This window comes from Tachyglossus aculeatus, chromosome 18 (assembly GCF_015852505.1).
Source record: "Tachyglossus aculeatus isolate mTacAcu1 chromosome 18, mTacAcu1.pri, whole genome shotgun sequence".
NCBI lineage: Eukaryota > Metazoa > Chordata > Mammalia > Monotremata > Tachyglossidae > Tachyglossus > Tachyglossus aculeatus.
The window spans coordinates 33149420-33169566 of NC_052083.1; the positions used below are offsets into that span (position 1 = coordinate 33149420).

The 20147-nt window shown below is 42.9% G+C and overlaps 1 protein-coding gene across 1 annotated transcript in view; it reads right to left on the reverse strand.

Moving 5' to 3' along the window:
* The window catches only part of BACE2 (beta-secretase 2), a 61560-nt gene that overhangs the window by 11454 nt on the left and 29959 nt on the right, over positions 1-20147 (reverse strand). The window contains exons 2-7 of the mRNA XM_038760133.1: positions 19371-19459; positions 12796-13012; positions 11066-11194; positions 9701-9835; positions 8312-8413; positions 1887-2036 (exon numbers count right to left, since the gene is read on the reverse strand). Coding sequence (XP_038616061.1) covers positions 1887-2036; positions 8312-8413; positions 9701-9835; positions 11066-11194; positions 12796-13012; positions 19371-19459 — 822 coding nt within the window. The remainder of the gene's footprint in view (positions 1-1886; positions 2037-8311; positions 8414-9700; positions 9836-11065; positions 11195-12795; positions 13013-19370; positions 19460-20147) is intronic.

Below are 20147 nucleotides of genomic sequence, written 5' to 3' on the forward strand. Positions count from 1 at the left end.
GGGATGGGGTGGTGTCCTGTAGAGATCTGGGTCAAAGCATAGAAGCAGGCCTCCCCCTCTAGAGTGTAAGCGCTTTATGTACAGGGAACGTGTCTGTTAATTCTGTTGTACTGTGTGCTTGGGAGAGTCCTCTGCACATAAGTGCTCAATAAATACCACTGACTGGTGGAAACTTTCACTCCAGCTGCATGGATGGCCAACCCTTTGGTGTTTCAGGGAGCCCCTCTAAGGGCCATGGGTATCAGAGACTGCCGCTGCTCGGGGTTCAGTCTGCAGAACACATTTGTTAGCACCGGAGACTGGAATCATCATCACTACTCATTCCTTTTATGGATTCCCTACACAACTTCTGCCCCACTCTTCTGATTTTACTCAGAGGGCCGATACAAGATCCATCTGGACCAGCAGCTAGATTTCTACTTCCGTTTTTTCACATCGATCAAATACCTTTAGTTCTATTAGTTCCTGGGACACAATTTAATCAGAAACAGCACGTTATTTTAAACGCCCTGAAAACGTATCATCCTCATCATGCATTAGGTAGGTCTTTTCATCCGAAGTTATCACGGCCTTTTGAAAATGCCTGATAGCAAGTATTATTAGTCTTGCTTTAGAGTTAGGGAGACAGACACAGAGAAGCTCAAGGGACTGGCTCAAAGCCATATAGTAAGTCCAGGGCAGTGCTGAGAATAAAACTCAATTCTCTCCTTTTTGGTCAAGTGGGTTTGACCCAACTAGAACATCATCATCATCATCATCATCATCATCAATCGTATTTATTGAGCGCTTACTATGTGCAGAGCACTGTACTAAGCGCTTGGGAAGTACAAATTGGCAACATATAGAGACAGTCCCTACCCAACAGTGGGCTCACAGTCTAAAAGGGGGAGACAGAGAACAAAACCAAACATACTAACAAAATAAAATAAACAGAATAGATATGTACAAATAAAATAAATAAATAAATAGAGTAATAAATATGTACAAACATATATACATATATACAGGTGCTGTGGGGAAGGGAAGGAGGTAAGATGGGGGGGATGGAGAGGGGGACGAGAACATTAGCATGCCTTACTGCCTTTCTCAGCTCTAGGCCAAACTCCTCCGATCAGTGAACGGTATTTGAGTGCTTACAATGTGCACAGCCCTGTATATAAGCACTCAGGAGGGTACGCTTCAGTTGGTAGCCATGATTCCTGTCCTCAAGTAGCTTATAGTTTAATGGGAATCGCCAGATCTTTCTTTCCTTAAAACCCACATTCTCAAATACAAAGGTGGAAATGGGATAATACTGATCATTATCAATGCTGCCTGGAAGTTGAAATTCCTCCAGTTCACTCCCTCCCCAGAGGTATGGCCTTCACATTAACAAAAGCATATTTATGAACAATGAATGGAATATGTATTTATTAACATCACTTTATTCATAACTGTATTCATAACATCACTTTATTCATATTCTCCCCCTCGTCCCCCTCTCCATCCCCCCATCTTACCTCCTTCCCTTCCCCACAGCACCTGTATATATGTATATGTTTGTACATATTTATTACTCTATTTATTTATTTATTTTACTTGTACATATCTATTCTATTTATTTTATTTTGTTAGTATGTTTGGTTTTGTTCTCTGTCTCCCCCTTTTAGACTGTTAGCCCACTGTTGGGTAGGGACTGTCTCTATATGTTGCCAACTTGTACTTCCCAAGCACTGTGTACAGTGCTCTGCACACAGTAAGCGCTCAATAAATACGATTGATTGATTGATAACAAAATATCGACAAATGCTGGGCAATTCAGCTTACTTTTTTAACTGTATAATAATTAACAGAGAGACTTTAAAACGAAGCATACTTGCCAAAAACATGCTCCACTGAGCTCATACCTGAGGAAGGATAGTGATGCGGAATGACCTGCTTGAGTTCTCATCTCTCAGGTAAATAGAAATTTTGGGAAAGAGGGACCAGGGCTTGTCGGAATTACTCCAGCATGCAAGCTGGGAACCGGTCCAGAATCCTTCAGCAAAATCTTGAATCTAGGAGAAAAAAAAAAAAAAACATGGTGTAACAAGCAGTGATGCAGCCTGTGACTCCTCTCTGACTAGTCTGTCCCTGGGGTTGCTTTCAGCTCCTTGCCAATTACTTGCACGATCTTCATCTTTAATTAGGACAGATCTGAACCTCAATCTAACAGAAGTGTTAGTCTTTAATCAAAGGAAAGAGAGCAATGTTTACCTGTTCCCTAATCCACCGATGAGGTCATCCCAACCTTCTCTAGCAGAGACGTGAAACTTAAGTCTTAACTGCTCCACAAATCCATAATGCAACATGTGCCTTGTTGTAATGAAAATTGGGAGACGGATCTGTGCCTACTAGATTGTGGATTCCCAAACGGATTTTCCCCAGCAGCTGGGTGGAAGGTACTGATGAGCGGGCCAAATACTGTAGAGTAAACGCAGCCTCGGACTGAGGTTCTGGCATGAACGACCTGGTGGTGTTGAATATTGGTTGAAGATCTGGGAAGTCTCCCACCAGGAATGACAGCTGAGCTCTGTGAGAGCTTACGAGGGGGAAACTGATGACTACACTAGTGGTTTGCACTGTTCTGCTCGTGCCTGATGGTCGTGGTTCTCGCTGGGCTTTGAATCTCCCCAAAATATAGGAGACACTGAACACAGTTATAAATAGCTTCCACTCTCCCACGACACGAACGTGGAGAAAGAGAGAGTCAGGAGAGCAAACTACTTCTTGGTTTTGCCTCTTTCCTTTGTTTTTAAAGGATTCCTCTTTCCTTTGTTTTTAAAGCATTTGATCCACTTGAACTGGATCTCAAGGAGAACAGACAATTGCTAGGCCAAGATTTGTGGCAAGTTAGGACTCGGCTACTGTGGCAGGGAATATGTTTGCTAATTCTGTTGCACTGTACTCTCCGAAGCACTTAGTAATAATGATAATAATAATAATAATGATGGCATTTATTAAGCGCTTACTATGTGCAAAGCACCGTTCTAAGTGCTGGGGGGGATACAAGGTGATCAAGTTGTTCCACGTGGGGCTCACAGTATTAATCCCCATTTTACAGATGAGGTAACTGAGGCCCAGAGAAGTTAAGTGACTTGCCCAAGGTCACACAGCTGACAAGTGGTGGAGCCGGCATTTGAACCCATGACCTCTGACTCCAAAGCCCGGGCTCTTTCCACTGAGCCATGTTGATTAGTTACCTCATCTGTAAAATGGGAGTTGGGACTGTGTCCAACCCAATTTGCCTGTATCCACCCCAGCGCTTTATATAGTGCCTGGCACATAGTAAGCACTTAATAAATACAACAATTATTATTATTACTTTACACATAGTAAATACTCCATTAGTATCATTAATTGATTGACTGATTGTGATGTGGCTGGATGGAGCTGAGGAATTTTACCATTCAGCCAGCCAGTGGGGACAAATGTTAAAGGAAGAAAATAGTTCATGTGCAGTCTAGACCAGGAGTTGGGAGATTAGGGTTCTAATCCCAACTAGGCCAATTATCTGCTGGGTGAGCATGGGCGAGTTACTTACCTTCTCTGTGCCTCAGTTCCCTCATCTGTAAAATGGGGATTCAATACTGTTCTTCCTCCCCCTTAGACTGTGAGTCCCATGTGGGACAGGGACTGTTTCCAATCTGATTTTATTGTACCTGCCCCAGTGGCTGGCACATATCAAGTACTTGGCAAATAACATTATTACTTATAGTCATCATTATGCTTAAAATTTAAGCCTATCTGAACAAATCATGCCTATACGGAGACTAAACTTTTCTGTTTGCCTTTTCCTTCAAATTCCTGAACTGATCTCCACCTCCCCACCAGCTGGAAGACAAAAAGAACAAAACAAACAAGGGACTTATCGGAGGGACATGTCTTTTGGATTAAGTCAGAGGTGAACCTTGCTGACTGGATAAATCCACCCTCAGAATAAAGCACAAATGAACACCCTCTCCACTCCCAAAGCAAATATCCCTTCCCTCATTCCTCCCCACTGACACGTACACTGAAGCAGGAACATTATTTCCTTACTGCTGGTTTTCAGCCTGGTAGTATTTTCTTACAGATCCACTTACACAATAAGCTGTGATAGTTAACTCAGAGAAACAAAATAATAATAATAATTATGGTATTTGTTAAGTGCTTACTATGTGCAAAGCACTGTTCTAAGCGCTGGGGGGGATACAAGGTGATCAGGTTGTCCCACGTGGGGCTCACAGTCTTGATCCCCATTTTATAGATGAGGTAACTGAGGCTCAGAGAAGTCAAGTGACTTGCTCAAAGTCACACAGCTGACAAGTGGCAGAGGCAGGATTAGAACCCATGACCTCTGACTTTCAAGCCAGTGCTCTTTTCACTGAGCCACGCTGCTTCTACAAAATGGTCAGTGAGGACCAGAAAACTCTTTTTCCTTTGACCTTTGCATATGATGATGAGTTATGGAGGAACTGCTTGGCATACCCAAGACCTTAATAAAGATGAGTTTTTCTCTGAAACAATCAAACGTTCATCGTACTGAACTAAAGCCAGATTCTCTGGAATTGGGATTATGTAGCCTGAAGTGACTTTAGAGAAGCAGTGTGGCTCAGTGGAAAGAGCCCGGGCTTTGGAGTCAGAGGTCATGGGTTCAAATCCCGGCTCTGCCAATTGTCAGCTGTGTGACTTTGGGAAAGCCACTTAACTTCTCTGTGACTCAGTGGCCTCATCTGTAAAATGGGGATTAAGACTGTGAGCCCCCCATGGGACAACCTGATCACCTTATAACCTCCCCAGTGCTTAGAACAGTGCTTTGAACATAGTAAGTGCTTAATAAATGCCATTATTATTATTATTATTGTTACTATTTAGGGCAAAAAATAAAAATTAATTTTGAAGCCACTGGTTCGAAGCTTTTTCCAGAGAAATTTTACTTCATCATCATCATCATCATCAATCGTATTTATTGAGCGCTTACTGTGTGCAGAGCACTGTACTAAGCGCTTGGGAAGTACAAGTTGGCAACATAATGTCAATGATAGCATATTAACATGCTTTGGGTAAACATCACTTTTTGAAAGGGCATGCAACTTTCCCAGTGGCAGTCTTTTTAGCAGTGGCCTGGGCCTCTTTTGATACCATCCACGGAAGGAGTCATCATTTATAAAAGGTTACTTGAAACCCCTCCTAAAAAAAATCCATTTGAAATAGTCATAGGCAAGACAGTCAATTCATTTCTTTGGAAATGTTGCCTCCACGTAGAGGGCGAATGAAGCAAAATCATAATGGGATACAGCATGACCTAATGGATAGGGTATGGGCCTCAGTCAGAGGGGCTGGATTCTAATCCTGGCTCTGCCACTGACCTGCTGTGTGACCTTAGACAAGTCACTTAACTTCGCCGGGCCTCTGCTTCCTCACCTGCAAAATGGGGACTCAATACCAATTCTCCCTCCCCACTACATTGTGCGCTCCGAGAGGGACAGGGACTGTGTCCAACCTGTTCATCTTGTATCAGTCCCAGTGCTTAGTACTGTGATTGGCGCACAGTAAGCACTCAAATACCACTATCACCATCATCAATTCTGGATCGGTTCCAGACTTGAGCACTTTTTAGTTTAAAGTTGTATGTGAAAAAGGGAGGGGTGATGGAGAGTGAAACGATCAAACCAGAACATTTAAAGCTCTTCCTTTCCATGTCACTCTTCCAGTATATCTGTATATATGTTTGTACATATTTATTACTCTATTTATTTATTTTACTTGTACACATCTATTCTATTTATTTTATTTTGTTAGTATGTTTGGTTTTGTTCTCTGTCTCCCCCTTTTAGACTGTGAGCCCACTGTTGGGTAGGGACTGTCTCTGTATGTTGCCAACTTGTACTTCCCAAGTGCTCTGTACAGTGCTCTGCACACAGTAAGCACTCAATAAATACGATTGATTGATTGATTCCAGTGATGAAACACCTCCTTGCGCATATATTTAGTTCAAGTCTACACTTATTCATCCTAGAGCACCCTCCCCTACATTTGCCCTCCTTTCCTCATCGCTTCCCCTATTTGCCTGCCCTTCTGCATCGTCTATTGATTCCAGTGATGAAACACCTCCTTGCGCATATATTTAGTTCAAGTCTACACTTATTCATCCTAGAGCACCCTCCCCTACATTTGCCCTCCTTTCCTCATCGCTTCCCCTATTTGCCTGCCCTTCTGCATCGTCTATGTACTTGGATATGGACCCCTTAAGCACTTTTGATTTTCACCCCACCCTGGCAGCCCTGATATACGTATCCATCTGTAATTCATTTTGCTGTCAGTCTGTAAGCTCCTCGTGGGCAGAGATCGTGGTCTACCTATACTCTACTGAATTGTACTCTCCTCTAAGTGTTTAGTACAGTGCTCTACATACAATAAGTACTCAATAAATACCATTGATTGACTGATTGATTGAAGTTACAACATAAACACAGTGGCCAAGAGCATACCGATCAGGTCTATAGTTCAGAAGTTTTTTTTTTTACAAGGGAAACTCATTTTTCCCCTGAATGTTCATGGCACAACTCTAGCCTCTGGCACTGAGGTTAACGTTAGCAACTCAGTTCCTCAGTGCATAGGCGACTTACAGCTGCTGCCACCTCTCAAACTTCAGAGATGGTCACAGAGACTCTGAAGGCAGCATGGCTTCCCAATCACTGAACTTTATATATTAAGTGTGGCCTGGTGGAAAGACCACAGGCCCAGGAGTCAGGAAATTCAGTTTTTAAACCTGTTTCTGGTCCCTGGGCTACTATTAGACAGCAGCCAAGTTATTTAATCTCGCGGTGCCTCAGTTTCATCACCAATGGGGATAAGCGCCCTGCTCCCCCTGACCCTTACAGCATAGTTCTGTGTGGGAGAGGAACTGGATGTGACTTAGTTATCTTGTATCTGTGCCAGTTCTTTGTATAGAAGTTGGCACAAAGTGCTCAATAAATACCATAATTATTATTTGAGGAGTGTTTTTATCATTCCAAAGCACTTTCCCAACACATTAATGATCTCATTTTTGTCCTCACAACATCTCCACCAGCAAGGGATACGCAGTAGTTACCTCCATTTCACAAAAAAAAGGAAATGGAGGCAGAGAGGGCATTTGATTCACCCAAAGCTACACTAAAAGCCAGTGACAGAGCTTTGATTAGAATCCAGGTCACCCAGCTCTGTGTCCTTTCTGCCAACTCACACTGCCATTTCACACTTTGCTCCCCAAGACCAAGCCCTATTCTGACTTCTTATAACAGACAAAATGATGATTTCCTCAGTTCTCAGGTGAGAATTACCAATCTTAAATAGAGATGAAGCAAAGTCACACTAGCTCATTTTTCCCAGGCTTTAATTGCTTTAGATTCTGGATTGTGTTCACATCTGGGGAGTGGTAGTGGCCAGGTTAGACTTCAGTCCAATCAAAGTCAAGTTGAGGATGATGCATGCTCACAGGATAAAAAGAAGACAGACCTCTCACCTGTTAGCCCTTGCTTATTTGGGGCAGAAAGAATCAGTTACATAATTTTCATTAGGTGAAAACAAAAGGCTTCCATCTGTGCTCAGAAGAAACGTCATCTACCCCGCACCCCTATCCCCCTCCAATTTCCTCACTGGGGTAGAGGAAACCCCAGTTAATCAGGTCAGATACAGTTCCTGTCCCACATGGGGCTCCCAGTCTAAGAAGGAGGAGGGAGAACAATCAATCAATCAATCAATCGTATTTATTGAGCACTTACTGTGTGCAGAGCACTGTACTAAGCGCTTGGGAAGTACAAGTTGGCAACATATAGAGACGGTCCCTACCCAACAGTGGGCTCACAGTCTAGAACAGGCATTTAATCCCCATTTTACAGATGTGGAAACCGAGGCACAGAGAAGCTAAGTGACTTGCCCAAGGTCACATAACAGGCATTTGGAAGAACCGGGATTAGAATCCAGGTCCTCTGATTCCCAGGTTCATGCTCTTTCAACTAGGCCACATTGGACGATGACCGTCTCTGATTTCACTGCATCGAACCTACGATGGTGCTTAGCACAGTGCCGGGCACATAGTAATCACTTAATTTCCACTAGTACTATTTATGATAAAAATTAGACAGGTGATGCTAAAGAGCATGAAATAACACTTAAAAAGCAGCCTCCTGGGCACAGTGCTGAACTGGGTGTCCAAAAGACAGAGATTCAGGCCCAGTTTACTACTACTACTAATAAAAAAGACACCTTTTCTTTTTCTCTTACAGAGGCCAGTGAGCAAACTAGTCCGTCTGTGACTCCTACTTACCGAGGATGTGCTGGTGATGGTTTCCACAACAGCTTCAAAGACTTTCTGCGGCAGGCGAAGAAGGGTGGTGCCACTGTCCACTATAGCCTTATTCGCATTATACTACAAATGGGGGACAGAAAGGCCACATGGTGATCAAACCAAGGGAAAACTTGGAATTTGGTTGGTTTTAGACATCCCAGCAGTCCACATAGACCAATGCAGGTGTTACACATAGCCTCCCGCCCTCCCAGTCCCAACCAGTCAACAGTATTCACTGAGAGCTTACTGCATGCAGAACACTGTACCACCTGCTTGGGAGCACGCAATACCAGAGAGTTGGTAGACCCAATCCCTGCCCACAAGGAGCTTAAAGTCTACAGCAGGTCATATGAAATAAGGGTAGGAGGGCTCTTTTCGCATCAGGTTAGACAGAGTCCTTGAAATGTTAGTGTGTACAGGGGTGCCCTCTGATCTGTGGAATACAACTGGAGGTGGATTCTCCCACTGTCTGAAAGACATGTCTGTGCAACTCTAGGATGGTATTGGGTGTGGGACACTGGAAATACCACCAGTTCTCTTTTACATCCTTTTCATTCCCTAACAGTCCATATGCCTGAATTAACTGCACTTCTTGGGAAGCAAGTAAGAGAGAAAAAAAAGTTCTCGAAGTGCTGTTTCATTTAACAGACATTTTTTCCCACAAACACCCTTTCAGTGAAAGACACTCCCCACTCCTAGATATGATCTAAAGCCCAGAGTCAAGTGCCTTAATTCAGTACTTGGTTTCAAGGGAAACAAAAGTTAAACAGAATCGGTTTGGGGATAATGGATTGTTTATTTTTTTGCCATTCACCCTAGACAACTGCATCTCCCCACCTCTCAAGAATCTGTGGACCTTACTTAGGAACACCACCTAACCTGCTACTAAGTGTCCACCACTTCCCTCAAGATAATGTCTTCCTGCTAGGCAGAGCTACAGGGAGGAGGGATAAGCAAATCGTTTGCAGACAGTTGGTTTCAAAATATCCCCTTTCAATACGTCATACAAATTGGACTCATTTTAGGAGAAAGTGCACAGGACTGGGAGCCCTGGATTCTAATTCCAGTTCTGTCCCATCCATCTCTGCATGTGACCTTTGGAAAGTCATTTAAATTTCCTGTCATTTAAATACCCATTCTCCCCTCTCCTTCAACCCTGAACCCCAAGGAGGACAAGGATTGTCTAATCTGTTTCTATTGCACCAGCAGAACATTTAACACAGTGGATTGCCCATAGTAAGTGCTTACCAAATGTGACAATTATTACCTTTCTTTGTTTTTTTCATACATTTTTGTGTGACACAGGGGATCAAACACCAACCCCCATCCTCCCCACCCCCTGAAAAAAGGTTATCCTTTTGCCAGTACCTCTCTGCAGTCCAAATTGAGATTTTGTCCTCCAACTTCAAGCTTCAGAATTTCTATCTGGTAATACCATTCCTCCTTAATGGGGGTGTACCAGATATCACCCGTGTATAAACTTGATTCAATACCTCCCATGACCTGAAGAGAAAAAGATTTTCTAGTGTAAGAGAAGCATGTGTCCCTCGCCAAACACACTGAAGGCTCATATCCGTTTACAAGCAACAGCAGACTGGACTGGCAACGGTTCAGGTGATCACTACCATCATGTCTCATGCTGATCAGACCAATGCTGCATGCTACCGAGAGAGAGGACATATTCTTCTATAGCCCTTCCAAACTGCAATGGGTCTTGCTTTGTAAACTGGAGCGGCTTTTAATGATTCCCCCTATTCCAAGGGGAGGAAATGAGACTGAGGCTTCAGGAACTGGGTTCTTCCCGACAGATTTCTTTCCATGAATTAACAGCATTTAATCAAACTCCCGAGCTGAGAGGCCTCGGTCTGGTGACTCAAAAGTAAAGGGAAGAAAAAGTTTGGCTTGCTGATTCCAACACCACTTGGCTAAAGCACCGACTGTAACGCACAATTCCACAGAATCCCTCTATAAACATCGGCATCCATTTAGAGGAAAACAGCGGGATCTGCATTATCAGTAAATGGAAATGTTTGGGGTCAGAACAGCTCTGAACCGACCCCCCAGAGAAAGCAGATAGAGATACTGGCCGTTGGTCTTCACCAACAAGATCTGTCTTCCATAGTCTCCCTTGACACCTCTCTCATTTAAGATGGAACATTTCAGGCTGCGGTTCCATCAGCATTATAGGACTCACAGTTCTGCATCTAATCAGATACTGTATGTGCTCCGTGAGTGGGATTATTATGGAGCTTACAAATATCCCACTACCCTGTCAGTGTTTGAGGAATTGGCTCAGTTAACATGCCCAGTAATCTCTTGGTCCAGGGGAGGAAGGCCAGACCCATATCGAGTCTTCCGCTACTACTTTAGAGTGAAATCCTCCCCCCGACCCCCAGGCCCAAACTTATTATTCATGTTTATAGTCTGCTTTGCAAAAATAAAGAGGGGCTCTCATGGCAAATCAAGTAGAAGGAGAGAATTCACAACAGTGAAGTAGAGGAGACGGATTTAGGAAAACGACATCACACTGACATTCAGCATATCACAGATGTCCATTTTTTAAAAAAAAAAATAGGGGCCATTAATTTATCCTGTATGTATTTTTTCAATATTTTAGAATCACCTACAGGTATAAGTACTCAGAAATGAAAACAGCAAAAATATTTTGAGGGCGGGAGGGGGAAATCATTCCAAATCCCATTTTGCTTCCCATTAAGAATAAAAGATACCCACAAGACTACCTCCGTTGGTACCAGTACCAGCCACTGGCAATCCTGCCCCACACATCTGCATGGAGAAAATGTTGGGGATTTTGGCTTGCTTCACAAGGGAGTCAAAGAACGTTTCCAAGGAACTTGATGGCTATAACAGGCCAAAAAAAAAAAAAAAAAGGAAAGGACAATTGATTTTTGCCATGTACTTGGGTTAAATTACAATATGATAAAAAGCAAATCATTTCCACAAGCTTATTTATCCTTTATGTTAAACTGCATTTTTCACAACTAAATGATGCACAAGTTGTAATGAAACCAAATCGGCTGGTAAACTGAATGGCTGTTTCATTTACTTTCCTGTTTGGCTGAATGTATGTAGACATATGAGGCAGTATTTTAATTTCACATTTATCCCAAGTAAAATTTCACAGACATTATCATTATAACACTAAGAGAGACATGTCTGAGAGAGTGAAAATGGATGACAGAGGGAGGTAGTTGAATCTAATTTTAAACATGTTTCCACAAGAAGGATTGAGAGTTAGACATGCCTTAGTCTAGAGATCTAGGTAGTCTCCCCTGACCTTCCTGCTGCTTACATCAGACTATAGGTAATGCTATTACTGGGTCGGATCAATGGTTCATCTCTGACAAGGGCGACAGGACTCCTGGAAGAACTGCAAGATGGTTGCCCCTTCGAGACATCCATCTTATTGTTGAGAGATGTAAACCGAAAAGCTTCTTGAGGGCAGGGACTGTGTCTACCTAATGAAGCAGAGTGGCCTAGTGGAAAAAAAAAGATGGGCCCGGGAGTCAGAGGTCCTGGGTTCTAATCCCATATTTTTCACTTGCTTGCTGTGTGACCTTGGGAGAGTCATTTCATTTCTCTGTGCCTCAGTTTCTGCAACTGTAAAATGGAGATTCAATACCTGTTCTCCCTCCTTCTTCATCTGTGAGTCCCATGTGGGACAGGGACTATGTCCAACTTGATTAATTTGTATTTACCCACCACTTAGAACAGCCCTTGACCGGTAGTAAGCACTTAAAAAAGTACCACAATTATATATTAAAAAGTTACTATCCCAAGTGTTTAATTCAGTGCTCCAGACGCAGTAAGCACTCAATAAATATCATGGAATGACTGGTTGGCCGAGGGTGCAATTAAACTTTAAAAATTTCTCCCTGGCTGGACTCTTGGAAAAATAAAATCTATTAGGCATCTATTCCTTTCCTTTTAGTGATGCCCGGCATTAGTGACAGGACTCAGGGTTTGCTTTGCACAGAGCACCACATTAGGCACTGGAAGGAATAATTAAAAAGGTGGTGACATGGTTCCTGCCCTCAAGGAGCTTTCAGTTTAATGGGGGAGAGTAGAAGACAGGCACAAACATAAACCATAACATTAGATAAAGTATATGACCCAAGGACAAATAGCACAGATAATATACACATGATTTATAGATGAACACACACATACATGTAGATAGGGGTAGAAACAGACAGCAAGGAGAAGAGGGAGCTGATTTGGGAAGGCTTCTGGCAAGAAGTATATTGTTAGTAGAGCTTTGAAGGGTGGGCTATATCAGTTCATTTATACCATACTTGACCTGTGGATCATTTGTACTGGTTTGGAAACTGAATCTAACATGGGAAACAGTGCATTTCTCCTCACCATGCTTAAAGATCCTCCCGGTAATTTAATGGTGGTCTCCTTCACATTTCTTTTTGAATTCACAGGAAACAGCTTACCTTGGCAAGAGCGGTATAGGCAAGCCCAAGGATCCCATTCCACTGAATCCCAGGTAAGAAGAAATTCTCCGATTCAAAAATGGTGGCAATGTTGACGATAAAGGACCCATTAAATCCCTTAGGGATAGTAATAACATCTGTACCAACAGATCCGCTCCAACTTCCTTGTGTATATTTAACAGTGACATCAAAGTTTTTAGGACTGTATGTGCTGGACCTGTAAAAAAGGGGAAGAAATGGAGAGAGCACATAGGATTGAGATTTTCATAGTTTTTCATCAGGCAATCCACCTGAAAGCTCCCCAAACTGTTCCATGAAGCAGCGGGAATTAGTAGAAAGAGCACCGGGAGTCAAGAGACTCAGGTTCCAAACTTGTTTCTGTTATCTGCCTGCTGGTTGACCCTGGGGAAGTCACTTAAATTGTCTGTGTTCAGTTTACCCATTTGTAAAATCCCTTTTCTCCTTTCCCTTTAGATTATGAGCCCCATGTGGGACAGGGACTGTGTCTGGTCAGATTATCTTGTATCCACCCAGGTGCTTAGCACCTAGTAAGCACTTAAATGCCACAATTATTATAATTATTTTCTTCACCCCAACACCATAAAAACAAGCCCAGGGTTGCTTTTTTTTTAATGGTATTTGTTAAGCACTTACTATGTGTCAAACACTATTCTAAATGCTGGGATAGGAAGAAGTTAATTAGGTCAGACATGGTCCCAATTTCCCCATGGGGCTCACAATCCTCCTTTAGTATTACCACAGATTGTGATGGCACTCAAGGGAGGGAAGAGCTGGAAATTGGGGAATGCCAAACGCCCCAAACTGCCCCACTCTCTCCAAAACCCACAGTTTGTCACCCACAGTCCCTCTGCTTGGTCTTCCCAAACCCCTAGGACTCTTCTCTGGCTCTCCTGGGTTCCCAGCCTAGTTTCAAGAAAAAGAAAACTACATTAACTTGGATAAACTATTTTACTTTAGCTACATTTCACACTGCAGAGATATTTTTAACCAAGATCGAGTGATTTGGTTTCAGCAATCAATTCATTCTGCACCAACCTTGAGGAAAAGATTTCTCTTCACCATAAAAAAGTTATTCTAAAAGAGAAACACTTTAACCTTCTATTAAAAACATGCTTATTAATACTTTTGATACAGTGCCTGCATAATTACATTCCCAGTTCCCCTAGGTGGATCTGACCTTCTGGTAACAGAGAAATCCTATTTTATTTTCTAAGAATACCATTTATGATACACTGGGCTGTTTTCTCCCTACTGGGTCTAAACATTTGGAGGGACTTTTAACTTTTTCAGGTCATTATGGGCACCATTTAATATCCTCCTTTAATAAGTAATATCTAAGTACTTTCAAACTTATTCCCTTCCACAGCCATTTTGCAAGTATGGTCATTTTACTGTACACTCAATTATTTATCCTATTTGTAAATATTTTTATGCCTGACTCCTTTGTTAAAGTGAAAGCTCCTTGTGGGTGTGGAAGGTATCACATTTTTGGTTTGTACTTGCCACGAGCTTAGTACACTGCACTCCCTTCAAGGCCCTGCTGAGAGCTCACCTCCTCCAGGAGACCTTCCCAGACTGAGCCCCTTCCTTCCTCTCCCCCTCGTCCCCCTCTACATCCCCCCATCTTACCTCCTTCCCTTCCCCACAGCACCTGTATATATGTATATATGGTTGTACATATTTATTACTCTATTTATTTATTTATTTTACTTGTACATATCTATCCTATTTATTTTATTTTGTTGGTATGTTTGGTTTTGTTCTCTGTCTCCCCCTTTTAGACTGTGAGCCCACTGTTGGGTAGGGACTGTCTCTATGTGTTGCCAATTTGTACTTCCCAAGCACTTAGTACAGTGCTCTGCACATAGTAAGCGCTCAATAAATACGATTGATGATGATGATGATGACGTAACAAGTGGTTACTCAATATGTACTACAATGGCCTAACCATTAAATTATTGTACAAGTGTCAGTGGTTAGTGATTTTTGACAAATTCCGAAAGCTAGGGAAGCCTAGGATGGCACAAATGTGATGCTAATGAAACCTTTCTAGAAGTTGGATGTGGCAGATTCAGGTTTTGTACTATGTCTGTTCTTGCATCACTAGCCCATGGACTGCTAAGTGGCAGAATTCCAAGACATCAATCAGCTTCATCTTGTGGTGGAGATCCCAGGCTGTCGCTAGCTTTGTAGCATTTTGCGAAGTACCAAAAGCAGTTCAAAGTTATTTCTTTCAGGGCACAATCAGAGGGTAGGATTTCCTTTACGACAGACTCAAGACCTTTCGATGATACTCCTGGGTCTTTTTACCGAAATGTCATATTTGTTGGCCTTCTATGTCTTCCCCTGTAGTTGCACATAATCACCTTTCTGCCTGTTTCCCAATTTAAGACCTTATCTTTCAAAAGCAAAACACAGAACGTTTCTCTTTTGCGGGGTGCAGAGAAAATGATGTCTGAAGGTCTGCCCCCATGAGACTGCAAGCTCCTCAATGCCAGGGACTGTATCTTTTACTTTCATTGCACTCACAAGTGCCTCAAACAGTACTCTACACCCATGTGTCTTGATAAATTCTTACCTCCATAAGAGGCCCAAGGGGCCCATCCCTAGTCAAGATGCCCAGAGAAGAGAGAGGGTCAGATGGAAGTGGGACCCTTTTGCACTTTTTTACAGCACTGAAAAAATGGCCCGGAGAAAGTTTTCTTGGTAGATGTTGGAGGAACAATTATGGGATCCAAGAGGGCATGTGAGCATTGCACTGCCTTTGACTGTTGGGACCCTGTTGGCTCGGGATCCCCTACTTGGGAAGCTCTGGACCAAGTCAGGACTGTACCCCAAACTCTGATTGCTTCCAGACTGGAGGGGTTTTATAATTTCTGGAGGGATGGGAAGCTCTGGACCAAGCCAGGACTGTACCCCAAACTCTGATTGCTTCCAGACTGGAGGGGTTTTGTAGTTTCTGGAGGGATGGGAAGCTCTGGACCAAGCCAGGACTGTACCCCAAATTCTGATTGCTTCCAGACTGGAGGGAGGAGTTTTGTAGGTTCTGGAGGGATGACTAACTATGGGACTTCCTTAGGCTAGGACTCTGGGCCCTTCCAGGATCTACTCTTAGACTGGCCTGAGACTTGTCCCTGGAGCCAGAGCAAAGACATCATAAGGCTCAGCGTGTAGTGAACTAGCCCGACCACCAATCAATTGCATTTACTGAAGCTTATTGCGTGCTGAGCACTGCCCTAAGCACTTGGGAGAATACAACATAACAGAGTTGGTAGATACATTCCCTGCCCATGAGGAGTTTTCAGTCTAGGGACCAGTCGCAAAACTCCCTTTCAATCGGACAGATCACCAGTGGATCCTATACTCGTATAAACTGAGACTTTCCAGTCACCTGTGGATGCCTACAGCCAATTGTGGATTCCTTAAGCTGTGTCTAGACAAATGGAGTGGAGGTTGAAGCTTATTATATAGACAATACAGGCCAAAAAAAAGCCATGCTCTTAAGGGGAAGAATTAGATGTTCTGACCTATATTATCCAGTCTAATTTCCTGTCAGTCAACACGTGGCAGTCACTGTGGTCCACTAATTTAATTTAATTTATCCCACTTCATTTTGCCTGTTTGGACCTAAAAAAGACAAAGCACATCACTTCCTATCTGCTACTGTAGAACATGAGGCTCAAAAGACCAAGTGATGAACAATGATAATGGAGGGATTTTAGGTTTCTTCATGGAATAGTGGAAGATCTGGCTGAGGAGGATAGGTTCAGATCTTCCTCTAAGCCATTCAGCTGGAAGCTATGGTTCCTCTACTGGCTCGAATAAAAATGGTAAAAAAAGTGCTCCCTCCCAGCACTGTCTCCCTGTATTGAGGCTTTCGGGGGTATTCATCATAATGAAATGAACATTTCTGAAGGGGACAAGCTGAACAAATGACTAATGGGTGACACAACTAGTCATTTCATAAATCAAAGAGGCCTTGTCAGAGCCCCCAAAGCCAAATAGCCAATTACTAGAAAATATCCCAGGGCACATTAAGAGCGGCATATCCAAAGACTCAGTACTTGAAACAGAAGCAGACAACCTAGCCAGAAGCCTAATTATAACCAAAAGAACTCAGGAGGCCAAGCAAATGCGGGAACATTGGAAGACACTGGGCTTTATTTTAGAGAGCAAAGTTACTGAAAACTGAGAAAGGAAGGAGGCTCTCATATGGTTTTTATGAAAACGCTCAAGTACTCCCCAGGAGCCATTCCTGAAGTCACCTACAGTTGCCAATGAATTGGTTTTCATGTTTGTAATCATCGATGGAAAATGAATGTTTTGATGGCTACACATTCCGGAAAAATAATTCCAAATCTTTATTTACTCACTTTCTAAAGTGCTCCACCTTGCAAAGAGCTTATATTTCTTACCTAGAATTAAATTCAGTTTCATGACCACCCTGGGGGTATATGGAATAAAAAGAAACAGAGGTAAAGAGAGATAGGAGAGAACAAAAGATAGCTGACCAAATTCTACAACTGAAAAGTCAGAAAGGGAGTATGGGTAAAATGGATACAATGGTACTTTACAGAGAAGTAGCGTGGCTCAGTGGAAAGAGCACGGGCTTTGGAGTCAGAGGTCATGGGTTCAAATCCCAGCTCCACCAATTGTCAGCTGTGTGACTTTGGGCAAGTCACTTAACTTCTCTGGGCCTCAGTTCCCTCATCTGTAAAATGGGGATGAAGACTGGGAGCCCCCCGTGGGACAACCTGATCCCCTTTGTAACCTCCCCAGTGCTTAGAACAGTGCTTTGCAAATAGTAAGCGCTTAATAAGTGCCATTATTATTATTATTTACTCGGGCTCAGAAATCAGGATCTTCTACACTGGCTTCTGCTGAGTGACTTTAGGTGAGGCACAACCGCTTCGGCTCTATCTCTTCAACTGTAAAATGGGACCCTTTACATGTGGATGGTAAGATGATATTTGTCAGGAAGTGAAAAAATGAAACTTTGATCCTCTCCAAAAATAAAGACTAGGATATTATTCAGCCTGCAGTAGCAGGAAGAAAGTAAACATCTAGGTTTCTCCTTCCTTTATTCCCTGAAGCCAATCTTTTCCAAGACTTTAGGAATGTTTTAGTAGATCAGTGTTTCCTCCCTTGGTAGGTGAGGCAGGAGTTCAGTTCGAATCTGGAAGAGCAGAAAAAAGAGACAGAGAGAAGGAGAGGGAGGAGAGGGAGAGGGAGAGCGCAGCCTGCACTTTTTTGGGCAGGGATTATATTTATTAACACTACAGCATTGTATTCTTTCAAGTGATCTGACATAGTAAGTGCTCAATAAATACCATTGATTAATACAATTGCTTATGCTGGCATGTCCCCCTGCTGTGGTTTAGTACCCACTGGTGGAGCTTATGATCCTGCTTTCCACACTGTGAGGTTGAATCCAGATCTGAGACCTCCTCACTTCGTTCTCAGCCCACTGCTGGCTCCCTTAGCTTCTCAAGAGCTCCAGACCCTCTCTCTTTTCTATATTCTGGCTCTGGGGATGTGCACACAATGCCTAAGATTTCTCATGGAAGACCAGAATAAGGTTTTGTTATCTGGGCCTTTAAGATATTTTAAAGCCTTTTATGGCCTTTAAGGCCTCCCTTGGGAGAGAGAAGGCACTATACAAAACATTGCACTGAACCTTACGTGGCCAAGCGGAAAGAGCTCATGTCTGGGAGTCTGTGAAACTGGATTCTAATCCCAGCTCTGCCACCTGCCTGCTGTGTGAGTTTGGGCAAGTTAAGTTCTTTGTGCCTCAGTTTCTTCATCTGTAAAATGGGGATTCAACACCTGTTCTCCCTCCTATTTAGACTGTGAGACCCATGTGGGTCAGGGACTGTGTCTAACGTGATTATTTTGTATCTACCCCAGTGCTTAGTAAAGTGCATAGCACCTAGTAAGCGCTTAATAAATTCCATAACAACAATAACAGAACTATTTGCACATGAATTCCTTGGCAAGGGAACAAACTCATTTCTCTCCATATAAAAATGTCTATTACCTGTGTGGGTGTGGCTAAAAATAATTACGAGAGCCTACCAATTAATTAATGGTATTTATTGAGCACTTACTATGTGCAGAGCACTGTACTAAGCACTTGGAGAGTCCAATACACTTCCTTCCACAACGTGTTTGTGTGCTGCTGAAGACCATTTCCCCGCTCTCTCCTTACCCCAAACTTCATAGTCTCACATTGAGGTTGCCAGATAAATGTGAAGCCTTGGTCCTTATTAAATCTTTATGAAAAAAATCCATCATGCAAGAATGAACTTGCCAGCAGAGTTCCCTCTTGGTTTTGGTTGTGTCTTAAATGTGAGCCCCACGTGAGCAGGGATGGTGTCTACTTTTAGTTTCTTTAATTGTAGTGTACTCTCCCAAGTGCCTAGAGTACGCACTCACTGAATTCCATTAATTGAGGGACTGAGTCGACCTCGTCCTTCATTCACAACAGGAGCAGGATTCCCCCCAATTCCCAGGAACACCAATGACACCATCTCCACTCCAAATTCAGCACTCACCGCTCGGGATCAAAATAGGAACTTATGTCTGAATGCGGGGAGCCTGCTACTGCAAAGTTACTGCTTCCAGTGTCAACCAGAATATGCATCTGTGAAAAAAAGGGGAAAAAAACCCAAATAGAACGGATGTTATTTTAGCTTTTGTGTTAAACGGAAGGAAAATGACTTCTGAATGAACACGAAACCTCCCTATGAGTTTCTGTCAATGACAGAAGTTCAACCATCGCTACTGACTAAACACCCGAAGGGTTTGGGGCTACAAACTTGATGCTTGGGTTAGGAACATGCATACGTACCTGTAAAAGAAAGCGTCTGTGACTTTTCAGTATCTAGGTAATCAAGGACTTTTTTATTGTGCAGGGTACTGTACTAAGCATTTGGATGAGTTCACTACAATAGAGATGGTAGAGATGATTCCTGTCCACAAGGAGCTAACATTCTCAATCTGGATACCTTTATTTGGGAAAATGGAAATTGCTGCCAAATGGCCGTATTATGAACTCCAAGGAAGAATGAGCAAAATGACACAGAAGAAAACACAAGGTATGCCTGTAACACTGTGCAGGTGTTTGAAACACCTTTTAATGGTTGAAACTTGGGCCTTGATTTTGGCCTTGGTTCACAGAGATGCAGAGGGCAAGGGATTGGTGGGTGGGGGACAGATAAAGGCAACCTAAAAGACGTACATCCTATAAGCTTTTAATGTGACTTGAAGGAGGAGGCTTTGCCTGAGAAATTTTAGGTTTGTTACAGAGGCTGTGACTTGTTGGGCAACTT